Source organism: Sceloporus occidentalis, unplaced genomic scaffold (assembly GCF_023333645.1).
Source record: "Sceloporus occidentalis isolate IW3139 unplaced genomic scaffold, rSceOcc1.0.p SCAF_5, whole genome shotgun sequence".
In the NCBI taxonomy this organism is placed as follows: domain Eukaryota; kingdom Metazoa; phylum Chordata; class Lepidosauria; order Squamata; family Phrynosomatidae; genus Sceloporus; species Sceloporus occidentalis.
In genome coordinates, this window is record NW_028316985.1 from 179,094,591 (window position 1) to 179,114,530 (window position 19,940).

The following is a 19,940-nucleotide window of genomic DNA, read 5'->3' on the forward strand; positions in this document are numbered from 1 at the left end:
GTTTCTTACAAACATAACACAAAAAAAACCCCAAATAAAAAAATAAAATAAAAACCTTTTGAGAAGGATTAAGGAGGGAAAGGTAGAATACCTTTGCAGTGGAGCCTTGGTATCTGCTGGAATTGGATTCCAGGATCCCCCATGGGTACAAAAATCCATCAATGCTCAAGTCCCATTAAAAACAATTGCACAGTGAAAGGGTATCCCTTATAGATAACGGCAAACATGAATTTTGCTTTTGGCGTTTATATTATTTTTAAATATTTTCAAGCCTTGGATGCTTGAATCTGTAAATTAAAAAATCTGTGGATACAGAGGGCCGACTGTAATATGCACCTTGATGAACAGCACCAGCAACTTTCCCTTTGGAAGCAATCCTTAGAAATATAAACTGAACTGACTTTGGTCTCCAAAGCTAACATCATGTTAGACTGCTGGGGAACTTTTCTCAAAAGTGATAAAAGTTAGGAGCATGCTGTGCCTCCACCTGTATGTATTCTGATTATTCATAAATAAATAAATACCAAGAAGCCTCCAGTAAGCCTTCTTCCAAAATGAAACCAAACCTGGGTAAGTACTGGAACCTCTCTCCTTAATAATATTTCTTAAACAATAAAATAAAATATAGAAAGGAATTATCTAAATCATAAAGTTGTTTCTAGGTCACAGCCTACTGAAAATGAACACACTTTTGGCTTTTTGTGATGTATAATAATGCTGGCCCAGATTCACAGAGTTTGACATGATTTTGTCACTGTGTGAAAATACTGATCACATCTTCAGATAACAAGGGAAAACACCAAACACTGGCTCTTTATATATTACTTTATTTATTAGGTCTCCTATGAAATATCCACAAGGAAAAAAAATTAATTTTAAGTACAAAGAATTAAAAAATTTCACTGTCTTTTAAATCCTGCCGGCAGGAAACAAATTCAAGCACTGAAACAATTATGCTTAAAGTTATGATTACTAATCTTTGTGCAGTACCAAAAATAAGCCCCTAGTGAGCAGAGATTATTATTATTGCTATGTATTTTATATGTATTATCCTATTATTTCTTAGATTGTACGCCATAGGCAGTTTTACTCTTATATATTTATTGTTTGCATGTACAGTGCTGTGCAAATCTACAGCGCTATATAAATAAAGATTTATTATTATTATTATTATTATTATTATTATTATTATTGTCTTAATTTTAGACAACAAGCAGTGCATTTGCAGATATGGCATTTAGGGAAAGGCAATCCAATTGCATTCTGAGTTATTTCCCTTAGCATAAAAGAGAAGGGATGTGCAAAATAAGCATTGTCTCAACTTTTCTCAAGGGAGGATGCAGGGCAGTGGGTCTTTTGTGCATTTGGGGTGCAGTGGTTTCTTCAGTCTGCTATAGCTGTGCTTGTTGTACCATCAGTATTATTTCACTTATACTCTACTGTTTTTCTAGAATTCAGAGCAGCATGCCTATACAATGGGGATCCATGCTATTTGATAGGCTGTATTCTGCCAAATGAGCCTGTCTAGGTCTTGAGATCTTTAGGGTAGGCCCTTCTTTCAGTCCTGCGTCCTCCCACCTTTACAGGCAGGTTTGGTGGATACATGATACATGAGAGAGGGCTTTCTTGGTGGCTGCTCCAAGAGCTCTATTCCAAGGGATGGCAGGCTGCATCCCACCTCATTTCCCTTCTACTGGCTGGTTTAAAAAGTCTATTTTATTCATGCTGGCTTTTGGCAGGATGTGGAAGGCCATACTATGCTTTGCATTGATATCTGCTTTAAACTACTATTTTAATATGATAATTTGTCTACTTGTGCATTCAGTTTTGTGTTTTTATTTGCATCTTTTCAAAAATTGTATTGTGAGCTACTCCAGACCTCAGTTCTTGGAGACACACTGGGTATATATCAAATCAAATTAATAAATACAGAGTTGGTTCCAACCACATATGAATCTGATCCAGACTTGCTAACTGCTTATAACCATCATTCAGCACCAGAAAAATGTGATTCTGCAACCCATAAGAAACAAAGAGAATTCCATATCTGTGCTTATTTGTACAATCCATCCACCTTTCAATAATTACAAGGACAGGGACTGAGAGTTACATGACATTCTGGAATCCTGCCTTTCAGCACCAGGAAATCCAGTTTAAGCCCATCTTCCCCTTTCCAGTCCCATTTGTGTCATGTCACATGGCTTTTTCACATTGTCAGAGAGCACTGATTTGCTTTTTAAAAAAGCATGGTGACTACCAAGTGAAATATCCATATCCAGGCTTGCGTATTGCACATACAGCTGAGCCATTATTCTGAAGAGTTTCCTTCCTTACTTTTCTGGAAACAAAACAGAAAAGGGAGGGGAGGAGATGAGGCATTAAAATTATGCTTTTTTGTTGCAAAATCAGTATAGTCAGCAGGTGTCAGATTGGGGAGGGCTACAAGTGCATCTACATTGTAGAAATAATGCACTTTGACACTGCTTTAATTGCCACAACTCCATTCTTCAGAGTCCTGGGATTTGTAGTAGTATGAGGCACTAGCACTCTGTGGCAGAGAAGGCAAAAGACATGAAATTACAAATCTCAAGATTCCATGGAATGGAGCTACAGCACTTGAAGTGGTATCAAACTGCGTTATTTCTACAGTGCAGATGACCTTACATTTAAAGCAAAAAATTTATTGCAGCATAATTGTTTGTAAACTGTATTCCACTTTATCAGATGCATGCAAAAATATAGCCCACGGAAGACTCAAATACTGAAAGGACAGGCACCAGCATAGATTATTAGCTTGCTATACACTATTCTTCAGTTCATCTTATTTGCACCTGCAACAAATAATACTAAAGGTTGAGTATCCCTTATCTGGAATTTCAAATTCCAAAGTACACTAACATGCCAATTTTCTGAGCTACAATGCAAGTAGTGTAGTACGCATCTGTAATGTATTTGCAAGGCTGAAGAGAGACACGGTTAGAGAAAGATGCGAGAATCTCTGAAATAGCAGGAATCCATGCCTTCCACCATTTCACAGATCCTTAATCTCTCTCCACTTTGATTATGTCTTATTATGTATGTGCAAATACAGGTATTACAAAATCTGAAAAAACATGCAAAATATGGTCCCAAGCATTCCACATAAGAAATACTCAGCCTGTAAAGACATTGCTTTATTAGTGTTGTTCAACATCTTTTTTTTTTAAGTCCTTCAACTGCTAAAAATTTAGCCATATAGCCATTTTCATCAGATGCATATCCAGTAGTGCTTCTTGTGAGGCTTCAGCCATTGGACAATAAAGAACATAACAGCAACATCTTTTACTTCTCCCAGCCCACAGGATCAGAGTTCTCTGTGTCTGCGGCAATGTCACTATGAGTCCATCCACACTGCAGAAATAATCCAGTTTGACACTGCTTTAACTGCCATGGCTCAATGCTATGGAATTCTGGGAATGGTAATTTGTAGTGGCCACAACAAACTACCAGTCCCAGAATTCCATAGCACTGAGGCAAAGCAGTTAAAGTGATGTCAAACCAGATTATTTCTGCAGTGTGGATGCAGTCTATGTTACCCAAATTTGACTGTGGTTTCCATTACAGGGCAGACTAATATAATTTTTGCTCTACAACGCCAAGAAGACCAGAAGTTTTAGTTCAATAAATTTCCTAAGCTCTGGATCAGTTGAAAACAGAGCAGCCCCCTCATCCCCCAAAAAGTGAATTGTGCATACATATGACAATACCCAAACTGCCACTGAACTTGACAGCTACACTTGGAGATGCAGGGCAAGAATTATCATCACTTTAGTGGAACATAATGATTATGTTCTTCTGCCTCTGGCTCCCTTCCTTTTTCACTCCAACAAAGTTGGCTGAGAGAGGATAGGAGGTACCCAGGCAGCATCCAGTTCAAGTTCTGCAACCCAGAAAAGAGAGAAGATGCATTTCAAACTCTCCAGCATATTCACATATTTTCACTGAAAATCTAGGGGGGGATGTCTTCTCTCTTCTCAGGAAGTGCTGCTAGCTATTGTCATGGAGACCTTCCCCTCCATCACGCCCCAAAATGATGCACTTTGGCACAGAAATGATCATATAAACTGTAGGCATTCATTCCTGAAGGAGATGTTGAATATCTCCTTACAAAATGCCCTAAAAAGCACATAAGCAGGTGTAATGAGAAGTTACACCTGTGTGCATGTGCTACAGGATTCTAGCCATACAACCCTGGTTTGGGATTGTGATTGCAATTAAATCAAGTACAGCTGACAAGATTCAGGCCAGTGTTTTCAGAAGCAGCTGCTATCGCCTAACACTATCTTTTATAGTAGACAGCATTATACTTTGCCCCTCTCCCCCCAATCCTCAGCTAAGTAGGCTATTTTTGCTGGGCATAAAAAGTAACCTGGAGGTTTTTGGAATGAGAACTGTCTAATTACCCATTTGCAAGCCACTCTGAGATCATTTCTGAACAGCAGGATATAAATACAATAAGTAATAATAATAAGCACACAGAAAGGTTTTTCATTTACAACTTTCTCCAAGCAATTCAAAATGGTTAGAAGACATGTGTTACATCCCAAATTGCAAGGTATTCACATGGAATTACTAAGGGTTTATGTTGTCCATTTGAATATAACTCTGTCTTAATATAAGCACTTACACATCTTCAGTCCAGGGTCCTGATCTGTGTTGTATACCTGTCTGGGTATGCAGCACTCATTACTGTGGTGTAAATTGTGTTCCTGGGGGAAAATATGAACAAACATGTCAAGGAGCACTTATAAGTATCATTCCAAAAGCAAGTGAGAGGCCTCTGTACAATGATGAAGGCATAAAATGAATACTTCTCCCCTGCTATTCCTCCCCAGTAAATGATATCCACTGGTAGACTGGATCTGGTCCTGGAAGTTCCATATAATCATTGATAGACAACCAATGTTTGGCACTAATGAGATATATATCCAATATAATTAACATATAATGCATTGCTTTGGGATGGATGGTAATAAGGGCTTAACAAAGTTGCATTTCAAAAGTAAACTGAAGTAGGAAAGATGGTAATTATAGGGGAAGGAAAGTATCCAAAGTTACCCCCCCTCCTGAGTAAGAGAAAAATAATAAGCAATACATTCTTTTTGTACTTTAAATAATGGCAATAATAACTTTGTAATACTAACTAGTTACCCTTGAGTTTTCAAACAAGACAAATAATGAGTTACTTTATTTTTAGAAAGCTTTCCAAGTTCTGTAGAGAACCCATTCTAAAATACATGGCTGCTTTTGTTGGTGCCAAAACTGGGGTGTTTCAAAACCGAAACAAAGCAAAAGAACTTACTTGTTCAAAACTGGCTGTACTGACAGTACCTAAAACAATAAAATGGAAGAAAATTACTTTCTTAGGCTTAGGAGGGCCTCAGAAATGGTACTTGCAGATAAAGTTGCCACAGCAGGGAATGTCATCAATCTGAGAATTTTTGGTGCTGAAAAAATTCCACAAAGATAAACTATTTTTGAAAAAATTTCAAGAAAGGATGCTCTCTACAAGAATACTTTTCTTTCAAAAGAAAACAAATTAACTTTAAAACTTGCTTTTCAGATATCAGGAATCACATTAGTTTATTTTCCAACAAATAATACTATCAACTACTGTATTTTGGACATTGGGAAGGTGTGCCTGTAATACCACTGTCCAGATAGGTCATGTATTCATTCTTTCTCTTCTGTGGCTACAGAATTACCACTGGAAAATTACTATAGGAGAAAGCTGTCAGGAGAAACAGACTCCACTTTTAAATCAGATGTTTTTAGGGGCATAATACAAAGCAGATAACTTACTTTATAGAGTGACTCAAGATTAATATTTTCTTGTCCTGTGGCATTCAGCGCTTTGATGGCTGGAGTTCTATAGAATAAAAATAAAATGTGTAGATGCATATAGATGATTTCATCTAAATCTAGATCGCTGAAAGTTGGGTACAAAAAAGATTGCCACATATGCTGCATCCAGACTGTTATGCTTTTGCTCCAACTGTTCATTCAGGTAAACCGTATGGTACAGAGCTCCTTGGATTGTACCATTTCATGCTGGAAACAGTAATACATATGCTTCCCCTTTATCTAGCGCTCCCTGTTCATGGAATAACAGCTCTTCAAGTAGTCTTCCTCCACACAGTCTTCCTCCCTGATGTGCCCCTTTTCTTAGTGCAGGGAGGTGTTCTATTATGACAAAGTAATGTAACATGCAACCCCTTCTTATCCTATATAATGGTATATAGTATAGTACTATGGCTTTTCTTTCTACTATGAGATTTGTCTGCCTCTATCAACCGGATCTAGGAATGCAAGTGCCACATTATTAAATTCCTTCCAGTGCCATGACTGCATATTTCAGTGGGACAAACTGAATGTAATGCTAAATATGTCACTGCAAAGGAAATTAAGGACTTTAAATAATGAACACCAAGCAAGGAAATGGTGACGAAAGTCGAGTCTTAATGAATCCATTCCTTCTCAGCTACAGTTGTGAAGAAAAATGTCTCTGCCTGCACACCAACTGCTATTAGTCCGAAAAAACACATTCAGAATCCAAACGTCATTAGGGGTAGATTTCATTCTGTGGTGTTAATGTCCAATCTAAGCATAAGATTTGCATACACTTCTTTTCTATAATTGTCATTCTTTTAGTCACAGGAAGACACAAGCGGTGGAACCAAAGTGATGCTGCTGCCATTGGGAAATTCCAGCTTCTCATTCTGAATGTTGAGAAGTTAACACAGGCATGCATCAGTCAACAAAGCCTCTGACAGTGAAACTCCTTTATACAAAATCTTTTTATCCTCATTCAGCCATCCCATTTCTTCTTTGTTCTCTGTGTAGCTGGATTTTTTAATCATCATTGGCACTGGAAAGAGGGCTAGATAAAGATATCTGGTGCCAGGTTGCAGTAGCACGTCTACATTAAACTGTACAATAAATTGAGAAAGACTGTAATTCTACTCTAGCCAATCCTACTGTAGCTGTGTGTGCTTGCCTACAACAGGGAAGGAAAAAAGCAACTGGCTCCAGAATCCCTTACTGGAACATGCATGAATAGCAAACAGAGAAAAGGGGGAAACTGGTTAGCATGTTTCAATAACTTCCTGCAGCATGTTAAAAAGCATAGATTTGGAAGTTTGCCTACTAAAATGTAAACCATTGGAAATATGGGAGTTGGAGACAGAATAAACACTATCCCCAGTTGCATTGTGAAATAAACTTTTAAGTGGTTTGTTCATGCATGCATTACTTGACCTGGTTGTTTCATTTCAAGTCCATATTGTTAATTTTGAATAAAAAGTTTGCTGAAATTTGTTGAAGTCCTCTTCTTAGTGTGGTGTTAGGACCTATCCCTATTTTTTCGATGTTATTTCTGCCTTTGGTATCAAATTTTCTCGGTAGAAGTAATGGCCAGGTAGAGACCTACTTTGTTAATGCATGTAATCTTGTACTGACTTGGGCAATACCACAGTGGCTCTGCAAATGTTGTGGCGTACAGCTCTCATCATTCTCATCCAGATGACCATACTGTGAGAAGGGGCCAGAAGATTGCTACCTCTGCTGTATGTTCAGCTTAGATTTGGAAAAAAAATGTAATCTTGACATCTTAATCTCCTAGAAAAAGCATACCTTCGATCATCAAAAGGAGGAGGGGCTTTCCAATGGTCATAGTTTGTCTCTACTCTGTACCAACTGTAAATGGAAGATAGAATTAAAAGTCACCATCACAACATCACTGGAGATTCTTAAGACATGTTTTTCCTCTCCCTAATAACTAATGTTCTCAAGAAGAAACAGATCGAGTTCCTCCAGACTGATTTAAAAGAAGCAAGAATCTCCACAATATAACTCCTTGGGTTTTGCCAGAAGGATACCTTTGTGTTCTGCTATGTCTTGGAATTAAAAAGCCACTGGACAGAAGGAAGAAAATGTTGCAGTTGCCAGAAAAATAGTTCAGGACAATGGAAATATCCTTTAGCTTTTTTAAAAAGAGAAGTACAGAACAAATACTGTAATCTCCTGACACACTTGCCTCATCTGGGAAAAGCCCATAAACAACTAAAAAGTTTCAGTTCTCCAATACTTTGCATGGTTGTTTTTTTTTTCTAATCTTATTTTAACCTTTAAGTTTTGATTAATGGAAATTCCAGCCGAACTGATAAGCAACAGAGACAGGCAACATTTTTCACTGTCTTTCTTAATCTTGTGCCAGAGAATTGTGGTCCAGTGGGGTAACTGCTTGCTTGTTGGTTTCTCAAGGACAACTGCCACAGTCCTAACACTACTTTCTTAAAGAAGGCAATCTGAAATCAGTAGATTAAGGATTGTGCAATTCTGGAGGTATTCAACCCAAATTGAGAAATGGCTATGCAAACTTCATGCACCAAGAGATAACATATCTAACCACGACTTAATGTGATAAGCTTTCTAGACTGACCTGGGGGGGGGGGGGGGAGAGAGAACTAGGCTCTATTCTTTATCACAAGAAGAAAATCTCCGGGGGAAATGTTTAACTTAACTCATGACTTCTGTGCTGCAAAGTTTCTTTAAAACCAACCTCCTTCTACTACAGTTATAAAGTATAATGGGCCCTTGGTATCTGCTGGGGTTTGGTTCCCGTGAATACCAAAATCTGTGGACGTTCAAGTCCGATTATATACAAGTATATTAAAATGGTGTGTCTTATATAAAATGGCAAATTCAAGATTTGCTTTTTGGATTTTTATTTATTTGTACTTTATTTATTTATTTATGGAATATTTTCAAGCCATGGATGGATAAATCCAAGGATGCAGAATCTGTGGATACAGAGGGAGGGCTGAGCTTCTTGTGTTTTGGGAGACTTTGGGCCCATTCACACTACAGTACAGAATTATAGTGCTATTATTCCACTTTAGCTGCCATGGCTCTGTTCCATGGAATCCTGGGACTGGCATTTTAGAGAGATGCATTTTGAAATCTCAGCCAGTGAGCTCTAGTGTTTCAACAAACTACAAATCCCAGGATTCCATAGAATGCAGCCATGGCAGTTGAAGTAGAATAACTGTGCTATAATTCTGTAGTGTGAATGCACTTCTTGTGCTGATATTTATGAAGCAAGAAATTCAAAATCTGTTATCCCTGAAGCCTTATCAGCATGCATGTCTGTGTTATAGTAACTGTGCCAACTGGTGTCACACAAACCTAAGTTCCCTTGCTTAGCCCTTTTTTGGCCATTGTGCAAAATATATATTCAGTTCATACTTGAATAAGTGGAGTTCTGCAAGTGTTACCATTTTGCATGAATCCCAGTCCTATTGTTAGCCCCAATTAGAAATGAGCCATTGAATCAACTAGATCTAACTATGTGCTGACTCGCTTTAAACAATGGATTGAGTGTCTCTGTTCTAGTTGGAACTAACCAGCAGGACTACAGCCATGTGGTTTCACGTTTTTGGATGGTGCATAACTCTGGCTGCATCTGCACTGCAGAAATAATGAACTTTGATAATGCTTCAACTGTCATGGATCAATACTATGAAATCATGGGATCTGTAGTTTGCTATAGTTCTCTGAGGAAGAACACCAAGGCGGGATACAAACCGCCACTTTGCGGCGCTTCCCCGCCGCCGCCGTTTGCTCCGCGATGGAGCTGCAGCAGCCAAACCGCGCGGCTCCCGCGAAGAGCAAAAAAGAAGCTCCAAAATGGAGCTTCTTTTGGAGTCGCGTTTGCGATGTAGCGAGGCGCCAGGGGCGCACTCACTACGTCACAAAGGACGCGACACGTCTGGACGCTATGCGTCCAGTATGTAAAGATGGCGGCGCCCATGTGGAAGGGGCGCCGCCATCTTGTACGTATAGGATACGTACTAGGGTTAGAGGGGTGCGGAAGCACCGCCCCTTCCTAACCCTAGTACGTATCCTATACGTACTATATGGCGGTTTGTATCCCGCCCAAATATCTCACAGAAGTCCAAATCCCAGAATTCCCTTTTTAAAATTAAATTTATTCAGTATTCAAAAATGATATATATATACAACTACACAAAACATAAACACACATCAACAACTCCAGATCTCACCGTTACCCTCTTCTCTTACAAATCCCAGAATCCCATAGCATTGAGCCATGGCAGTTAAAGTGGTGTCACACTGCATTATTTCTGCAGTGAGGATACAGCCTCTGTCAGTGCCTTCAGTGTACAGTTGGCCCTCCACATTTGCAGCTTTGACTTTTACAGCTTTCATTGTTCATGCATTTGATTAATATGTTCTCTCTAGGAATCTTTAGGTTCTCCAGCATGACTCTATCCTTCCAAAAGTCATGCTGGAGGCCCTAAAGACTGATAGAGAGAACCCTTCTCTAGGCATTTGTAGGTAGGTCCTCCAGCACAATTTCATGGTCAACTCCTGGCAGATCTTGACCACAGAATTGCCCAGGTGGGCCTAGAGATTCCTAGAGAGGTGTTTTCTCAGGAAAAAAAAATATGTTTTTTATTTATTTATTTATTTATTTATCAAATTTCATGCAAGTCCTGTGCCCTTAATCTCAGCCAATGTGGAGGATGCACTATATCACTTGATTCACTGAGATTGTAGAAACTACCACTGTATGTTCAATGGATATATTGCTCCAGCAGAAGGATGATGTAGCACAACCACTATGTAACCATGTGAATGGAGGTCCATGATGGAGGATGTTATCCTGCCTACCGCATAAGGTCAGCCCACTTTCTCCAACAAGCAGCTTACCTCCCAGACAAAGGGTCCAAGGGCCAAATATCTTCTGGGCTCCTTCTCCTTCTTGTAATAACCGCACCCTCCCCGGGTGTTGTACCTCCGATGATATAGTAGACATCAGCTATAATTGGTGTCTCAGACAGCATAAGAGCAGCGGCTTCAAAATCTTCTGCTTTGTCTAGAGCCTACAAGAAAGACAGCACAGAGCTTCAAGTCAAACACAACCTTCATAGATTCATGTAAAGCAGGGTTGGACTGTATAGAACTGTATAGAAAATTATTAAATAACAGCAGTAGCAGAAGATAGGTGTCTACAGAGACACATCTATGGATATCTATCATTCTGTGCACTTTACAAAGCTCCAAGTTCAACTAAACTGTAATTTTTAATAACCTTGAAAGCACAAGAATCTATTTTTTAAAAGTTCCTAATAATAAAGCTACACTCAATCCCACTTACTCCTAAAGAGGTGTGCATAGAAGGATTACATGGGAGGATAAAAAGGAGATTACACAGGAGGCTAAAAAGTTGTTGCACTTACAGTCCTGACAAGCCAGCTGACTGGAATATTTCGATTCAGTAAAGCAGCTATAGCATTCTCCCACCAGCTGCCAGCATCTAAAAGATTAAAGAGGTAAACATTGTAAGCCCGAGGGCAGGGAACCGTCTAACTAAAAAGATTGCATGTACAGCGTTGTGTAAATTTACAGCGCTTCATAAATAAAGGTTAATAATAATAATAATAATAATACGGGAATTAGCCATCACACATACAAACAATGGTGAATTGTTTCAATGATTGACTATCTCAGCTGAAAGAGAGAGTGAATAATAATAATAATAATAATAATAATAATACTTTTAACCAAACAAAACCTAATCACTTAATATACCCACTGAAATTCTGTGCAATATCATACTATATACTCCAGGAGTGGTGATTCACCATTTTAGTGCAAAATAAGCCCTCCAAAAAATAAATGAGAGGGAGGGTTGGGGAAATACCTCGGAGGACACAAAAACCACTGCAGGCCACATATGGCCTGTGGGCTGTGAAATTCTCATCCCTATCCTAAAGGAATCTCTAAGACTGGATTAATTTTAGCTCCTCAAAACAGTTCAGACAAGGAAGTCTTAGAAGTCGATTGTGCAAATTACACAACCGCATTAGGAGTGGTAGATAGACTTTTGCTATTTAGTTCACTGTTAGACTTCCAACTCTCATGGATGTATAGAAAAGTATAAAAATCACATAGTCAGCATCTGCTTCAAGAAAATGCTGAAATGTTAACTGACTACTCAGTGGGAAAAGAAAAAAGGGCCATAGCTCATTGACAGAGCACGTGCTTGGCATGTAAAAGATGCAAGGTATAGCAGGAAAAGACCCAATATAAAAACCTGGAAAGCCATGGATCAGTATCTACAATCTCACTTCCTTCGTATGTCAGTTCTGCCACCTCTCATTATTGGGGACAAAAAGATTCAAACTATGGGTCAGTGTGACATGTAGGAATTTTAAAATATCATTACAGTGGGCCCTTGGTTTCCAATGGGGACCTCCTGTGGATACTCTTTATATACAATGGGGTAGTAAAATGGTAAAATAAGGTTTGAGATGGATGTGTATATATAATATATATTCATGTTGCAGATGATTGCATCCACAGATGCAGAATCTGTTGATACAGAGGGCTGACTGTGTGTGATGTATCTCTCAAAACACTTGAGCAAACCTTTCCTTGAGATTTGGTGAGGTGGAGGAATAAACGCAGCACATGAAAAGTGAATCCATGTGGACAGATGTATCAAGAAAAATGTAGCAAACATATTTCTCAACATTGTTTTTTGTAAACCATTCCCCTGGTCCTCAAGATATGGAGAAAAGTCTGTAACATGCACAGTCATTCTTTGCTGAAAACCTGGGAGAGTGGAGCAGACTCTTGGGAAGGTTTTCAAATGTGCAAGGGTAGACAAAGTACCCATTGTCTCCTTCCTCCATCTTTGACCATAGTTCACAGACTACATCTCTTAGCTCTCCCAGCCCACCAAAATAACAGATATTCAATTTCCATTCCTGTGTCTTTGCTTTTCAATTCTCTGCAAAGGAAACTAACAGATTTGACACCAAAATATATGACACAAACTATACAAATTATTAGAAACTGCATTTGTTTTGGAAATTCTGAAATCTACATTCAATACAGCTCACACTCCACCCTGTTCAGACAGAAAAAGGCTCACCTCTCTCATCACCAGAGATTGTAAACTTGTGTGGACGCTGCCCTGTCCATAAACCAACGTAACCAAAAAATGTAGTACCTCTGAACTTGACCTGAAAATTAAGAGGACAGATTTAGCCTATGAAAGCTAATACTACCAAATTATTTTCCCCTCAAAGGTACTATAGAATCCTTTTGCTTACAATAAACTGTAATTCTTTTAATGCAAAATATCTTTCAAGACACCATCAGTACAGATGGCGAAACACACATCAATTTAGAGAAGTGTAAAATGAACAGCTAATGCTGAAAATACTTTAGGGGTTTAGAAAGTAGTAATTAAAGGTTGAAGTTCCATTTGTTTCTTTTACTAATGGAAAAACCAACCTCAAGAGGATCTAAAAGTTTGAAATACTCTGGGGAGGATTACCAGAGCAATTGCACCCCTCCCAAGAGCTGTCCATATTTAGTTTAGATAAACTAAACTAAATAAACTAAAATGGACATTGGGCTTGTCTAAATGATTAAAATACTCACAGTTCTATTCAAATACAGTGTGATCCCACCATACATGATTTGGAGGAGTTAAGGCTTTTTTTTTTTTTTTTTTGGGGGGGGGGGGCTCCACAAAATCCTCAGAAAAACCCTTCGTGGTTTTTACCAGAGTAACCATGAGGATGTGCATTATCGAACATGTGACCATCTGTTTGCTGAGCATTTTCGACAGAGGAGGGTGATTAGATGCGAATTTGCACAGAAAAGGGAAAACAAATTTTGATGTGAATGTGTGAAAATCTGCAGCAATTTGTACAATACGTTTACATGTAGACTAGCTTATTGTTACCCAAACCTGGACAGATGGTTCTGACATGCAACTGTCCCTTCTGCTCTTGTTCTGTCCAATAAATACAGCTGTTAACATGTACAGCTTTCTTATGTCTCTCGTCATAGTTTTTAGCCACTTCCAAATTCTGCATTATACCTGCCCATTCTGTACAAAATTCACATCAATGGTGGTCTTGCGTAAAATATCTCCAAAGGCATAATCCATATTCCGACCATGGTATATATGTCCCTTACTATCCTGAGCAATGATGCTGGTGCAGAACCTGCAGGAGAAAAGCATGAGACTTGGGGTAAAAATGTACACACAAAGACATGTTCTTTCTAATTTTTCATGTAGGACCAAATGTGTATGAAGAACAGGTGATCTGAGAACATAAAATGCCCCAGAGAAAGTTCCTTATAGATACCTTATAGAACATTCCAATGATAAAAAGAATCAGTTTGCAAAATCTTCCCTACTTACTTCAGTGGAAGGAGCAGTTTAACGCAAAGCTTAAGATATGCGTATAGAGATTTTACGCCACTGAATTTAATAGGACAACCTGTGTAAAGAAGAAGTGTGTACAACTCTCAAAGCACATATGGAACATACAGAGAGGTTTAGAGAGGTGGGCTAAACACCAATTATTTAGTTTAGTTGTATCAACTTGTTTCACCTGAAAGAAGCACAGGAATTACAGTGGGTCTTTGGTATCAGCCGGTGTTTGGTTTCAGGACCCCCCTATGGGTACCAAAATCTGTGAATGCTCAAGTCCCATTAAATATAATGGCAATGGTGAAATGGTGCCCCTTATATATGATGGCAAAAAATCAAGGTTTGCTTTTTGGAATTTATATATATTTTAAAATATTTTCAACCTGTGGATGGGATTTGTCAACCCCAACCCTCAGCAAGCTGTACCAGTGGGGCCACAGATGACTGGAGCTGATGTTTAGAGTAGAATATAGAATCATAGAGTTGGAAGAGACCTCAGGGGTCATCCAGTCTAAGCCCCTGCAATGTAGAAACTCACAATCAAAGCGCACATATATACACAGATGGCCCTTCCTGGCAGGAAGTCACTTTCCATCACTTATAAGCATTTTCCTCCCTAGTTGAGCAGCGAAGCATACATACTAAAGCACACCACTTATGGGCCATTTGTTGGCTGATTTTCCCCCCAATATAAATTTGAGGATGGGGGGATCTAAGGGGCAAGGGCCCTACCATGACAACCCCTGATCTAACAGCAGCCCAAATGCAGCTGGGTAGATGCAATAAAAACAATCATGATTCCTGCCCCCCCTCCCCCTCATCTTTAGTTCTTAGTTTCGATTATAATGCCCTTATCTAATCTTGAATGGAGATAATAATGCTAATAAAAGTAAGCCAGTAGAAAGAGCGGAAGGCGACATGCCAGACTCAATCAGGGAGGACAAAGGCCTTAACCTGCAAGAGCTGAGCAGAGTGGTTGAGGACAGGAAGACATGGAGAGGTCTTATTCACAGGGTTGCCATGAGCTGGGGTCAATTCAAAGGCAATGAACAACCAACAAATGCTGTAGAGGTATGTGTGTTGTAGAGTGAAGGGTCAAACCTTCAGAAAGTCACTTTTAGGATTTTTTAGGACTGGGGTGTTATAGTCCATAAAAGTGTGTTTTCCATGTTTTAGGAATAACAGAGTGTCCACAAGATTTGTAGATGTATTAGGAAAACAGAAAGTTCAGTGTCCAACCTGTGTCTACTCCAACCTTTGTGTTTTCAGTCTTAGTCTTCCACTGTGAATGGAAATATCAAGCCCAGCAAACTGTGCCAAGTAAGGAAACTTTCTGCAACCAGGCAGGGAGGAAACCAGAGAGTGTTCCTTGTTCTGTCTCCCTAGCTGCTATTTGCATGTGAACTTTGAGTATGATAACATTATGTCTCGTATCTGGTTTCAGCAGGCTTTAGAAGGAATAAAAGCTTGTCACTCCCAGCAATCGGCAAACATTCCTCACAAAATCTGGCCTAGCCTTCTGTTGTTTTAACCTAATGGTTCCTGGCTATGTCTAAATTTCTGGGTTCTAACCCAAAACTTAAGAGCCAGTGGGGTCTAGTAGTTTGAATGTTAAGATGACTATGACTCTGGGGAACCAGGGTTCAATTCCCAGCTTGGCCATGAAACCCACTGGGTGGCCTTATGCAAGTCACACTATCTCAGCCTCAGGGCAAACCTCCTCTGAACAAATCTTGCCAAGAAAACCCCATGATAGGTTCACTTTAGGGTCACCATAAATTGGAAATTATTTGAAGGCACACAGCACATAACCAAAAACTTACGCAGTAGATTCATAGGCCAAATTGAGTAGAAGACCATCGCCTACATTCAGGTCCAGGGCTTTGCAAAGCCCTCGGATTTCTCCTGCAAATGGCTGAGGAACAAAGGATTCTATTTCTTCAGCAATAGGACGAATAATGGAATGAACCCATTTGGGGATGGTTTCACTGCAAAACAAGGAAACAAAACACTAAATTGTGTACCCTGGAAGGACTAGCACTAAAACGGAACACCTGGGCAGACTTCAGGTTTGTGAACAACAAGATTTACATTGGTTTTTCTCTATTAAAACTAATAGTCCACCAAATGGAACAAAATGAAAAACAGCAGTTCAGTATAGCAGACCTTGTACGTACTTTGAATTAAGGAACATGGTGCCTCACAGGTCAGGAATTTGTTTTCAGCATCCTCACTCTTTTAACTCACCTGCAGGCACACACATGCACCCATATTCCTATATTGGCTGTAGTTTAAACAGTTAAGAATTAGAAACTCACAAAGGTTGCTGCCACACTGCAGAAATAAAGCAGTTTGACACTGATCTCTGACTGAGTGATGAACCAATGTTCTTCTACAACAGTGATGTTGTCTTAGATTGTACGCCATGGGCAGCTTTATTCTCATCTGATTGTTTGTATGTACAGCGCTGTGCAAATCTACAGCGCTATATAAATAAAGCATAATAATAATAATAATAATAATAATAATAACAATAATGGGCAGAAACTATATTCCAAAATATGGAAATGTTACTCCTTGGTGCACAGCTCCCAAAATCACCCAGGCAGTGTGACTAATGACCATGATGGTTAGGGGATCCTGGAAGTTGTCATCCAAAATATAGCCTTTCCGTGCTCTAAGATCAGGATTTATTCTTAGGTCACTGTATGATGTATATAGGCTGCATCCACACTGCAGAAATAATCCAGTTTGACATGCTTTAACTGTCCTGGCTCAATGCTATGGCATTCTGGGAACTGAAGTTTATGCTCTGCTCTGGGGCCACCACAAACCTCAGTTCCTAGAATGCCATAGCATTGATCCAGGGCAGTTAAAGCGGTGGCAAACCAGATTATTTCCTCAGTGTGGATGCAGCCACAGTGAATCTGAGGCCTCATCCACAATGAAGAAACCAAGTCGTTTGACACCACTTTTAACTTCCATGGCTCAGTTCTATGGAATTCTGGGATTTGTAGTCTGGTAGGGGCACCACAGGAAAGACAAAGGAAGGAAGGCAAGCAAGGAAGCAAGCTATCGCTTCAACAGAAGGGTGCTCTGTGGCCATTGTAGGATTATGATTAACTTCACGCCACGGAACAAGGAATATGCTTCAGTTGCACACCTCTGTATAGTCAAGTCTCTGTTAAAATACGCAACAGCAGCATAGGAAAGTGTGTTTCCTGGCCAGTTAACCAGCTCAACCTGAGCCGCAGGGCAGGAACAAATTGAAGTCTGCTTCCAAGCAAAACATGTACTACCTCAATTATCTTTCAGAATTATCTATCCAAAGAGATTAACTGTTAGAGCAAAATCCAGAATCCGCTCACAGACAATCACTCTCTTGGGACCAAGTAAATACTGCTGTGAAAATGCAGAATTACAAAGAAACAACACTACTTCAATATCGATGGCACTTCATTGATTCCTGGATTGCTGGATACACTCTGGATAAGTGAAGGCCCAACTTTCCAGTCAGCATCACTGACTAGTTGGTGCAACTGAGAACAAGAACAATTGGGGGAGAGAAGCATGGAATGGCATCTCAGGGTGCATCCACACTGCAGAAGTAATGCAGTTTCACAGGGCTTTAAGGGCTGTTGTTCCATCCTGTCATGGAACACTGGGGTTTGTAAAAGAAACATCTAGGGGTAGCTGTGTTGGCCATATAGCAAATCCCATAACATCCAACAATGGTACATTTCTTGGGCCAAGCAAAACACACATTTACATGTTGCAAGCTTTGCAAGTCACCCTGGAAAAGCAACCTTGGTCAAGTCACACTCTCTCAGCCTCAGGAGAGGCCAGGGCCAGCCTCCTCTGAACAAATCTTGCCACAAAGGCCCCATGAGAGGGTTGCCGTAAGTCATCAAGGACTTGAAGGCACACAGGAACAACAAGAAGAACAACAAGAGCCTGGGAAAGCAAAGCCTTGTTGCACCTTGTTCTGGAATTAGGAATTGCCCTTGGGAAGGTTGTGGCCCAAGGGCTGCGAGGCTTTCGGTTTGATGGGACTTTGACATTACGATGATGATGATGATGATGATGATGATGATGATGATGATGATGTGTATTTATATCCCGCCTTCCTCCAGTCCAAGGGACTCAAGGCGGCTTCCAAGCCTAAAACAGTTCAAGCTAAAGCACCATAGACGATGCAAAATGCACATTTAAAAAAGCACAATCCAAGGTGCCCTGATGCTAAGAGTCTGGCATTTGGGGAGAGGGCTCAGTCCCACTTGAGAGAGAGCTTTCTCAGCGGAGGGGGCCTTGCCATAAAGGCAGAGGGAGGGGCCTTTGCATTTTGGAGGGCGACCTCCATCCTCCTCCTTCGGCAGAAGGGCCCCGAACGAAGCCAAGGCGGCTGGCTCTCCTGCTGGGAGGAGGCCCAGGGGCTGAGAGAGAAGGAAGGGCCAGACTCACCGGAGGACCCTGGCGAAGGCTTCCCGGAGGAAGGCCCGGTCGAAGCGGCGCAGGACCGGCTCCCAGCGTCTCTCCGGCGGCGAGGCCAGGCTGACGTTGCAGGAGAAGGCGGCGGCGGCGGCGGCGGGGCCAGCAGGGGCCCCCCAGAGCCCCGGCAGCAGGGCCAAGAGGAAGAGAAGGAGCCCCGCCATGGGGCAAGAGAGAGGAAGCCAGGGCCAGGCCCTCCGGGGAGAGAACAGGCCCAGGCCCAGCCCTCCTCTCCTGCCTCCTTCCTTCCTTCCCTGCAGGGAGGGCTCTGAAGCCCAGGACTCAAAGGACAGCAGCACTTGCCCAGAGGCAAGGAACCCTGGCATTTCCCAATGTCTCCCTCGGGGCCAATATTCTGCAATGTTTCCTTATGGGCAGGGAATTCCCAACAGTTCCCTAGAGGAAAGGATTCCCCAAGGGATCCCTCTGGGCAAGTCTTCTACAATGTTTCCATATAGGCAAGTATTTTCCCAATGTAACCCTCTGGGCAACCCTCTGTAATGCTTCCCTATAGGCATGTATTCCCCCAATGGATCACCCAATGCAGACAACTATTCTGCAAGGTTTCCCTATATGCAAGTATTTTCCTAACATACCCATCTGGGCAAGTATTCTGTAATGATTCTCTGCTGGCAAGTATGGTTTCCCTATGGGCAAGTGCTGTCATTTCTTTTAATACATCCCTCTACATTGTCATCGATTTCTAGAGGTGGAAGAGACCACAAGGGTCATCCAACCCCATTCTGCCATGCAGGAATTCACAATCAAAGATGGGCACACAGCCTCCACCACACTATTCACACTCCAAGGAAGTATATTCCATTATCAAACAGCTCTTACCATAGGAAGTTCCTCCTAATGTTGAGGTGGAATCTCTTTTCCTGGAGCTTGCATCCATTGCTCTGGATCCTAGTCACTGAAGCAGCAGAAAACAAGCTTCCTCCCTCCTCAATATGGCATCCCTTCAAGTATTAAACAGGGCTATAATATCACCTCTTAACCTTCTCTTCTCCAGGCTTAACATCCCCAGCTCCCTGAGTTCTTCCTCATAGGGCATGGTTTCCAGACCCTTCACCATTTTAGTTGCCCTCCTTTGGACATGCTCCAGTTTCTCCACATCATTTTGAATTGTGGTGCCCAGATCTGGACA

The 19,940-nt window shown here is 40.7% G+C and overlaps 1 protein-coding gene across 1 annotated transcript; it reads right to left on the minus strand.

Annotated features, from left to right (window-relative positions):
* Window positions 1-845: 845 nt before the first annotated feature.
* NAAA (N-acylethanolamine acid amidase) lies at window positions 846-18,954 on the minus strand. Its single transcript, XM_089527259.1, has 11 exons — window positions 18,764-18,954; window positions 16,126-16,290; window positions 13,964-14,090; window positions 13,004-13,094; window positions 11,304-11,380; window positions 10,774-10,946; window positions 7,672-7,734; window positions 5,842-5,908; window positions 5,342-5,370; window positions 4,667-4,748; window positions 846-2,338 (listed from the first exon to the last, which is right to left on the minus strand). Exons 1-10 carry the CDS (start codon window positions 18,952-18,954, stop codon window positions 4,673-4,675), a joined length of 1,059 nt encoding a protein of 352 aa, XP_089383385.1. The 3' UTR covers window positions 846-2,338; window positions 4,667-4,672.
* Between the last annotated feature and the right edge of the window lie 986 nt (window positions 18,955-19,940).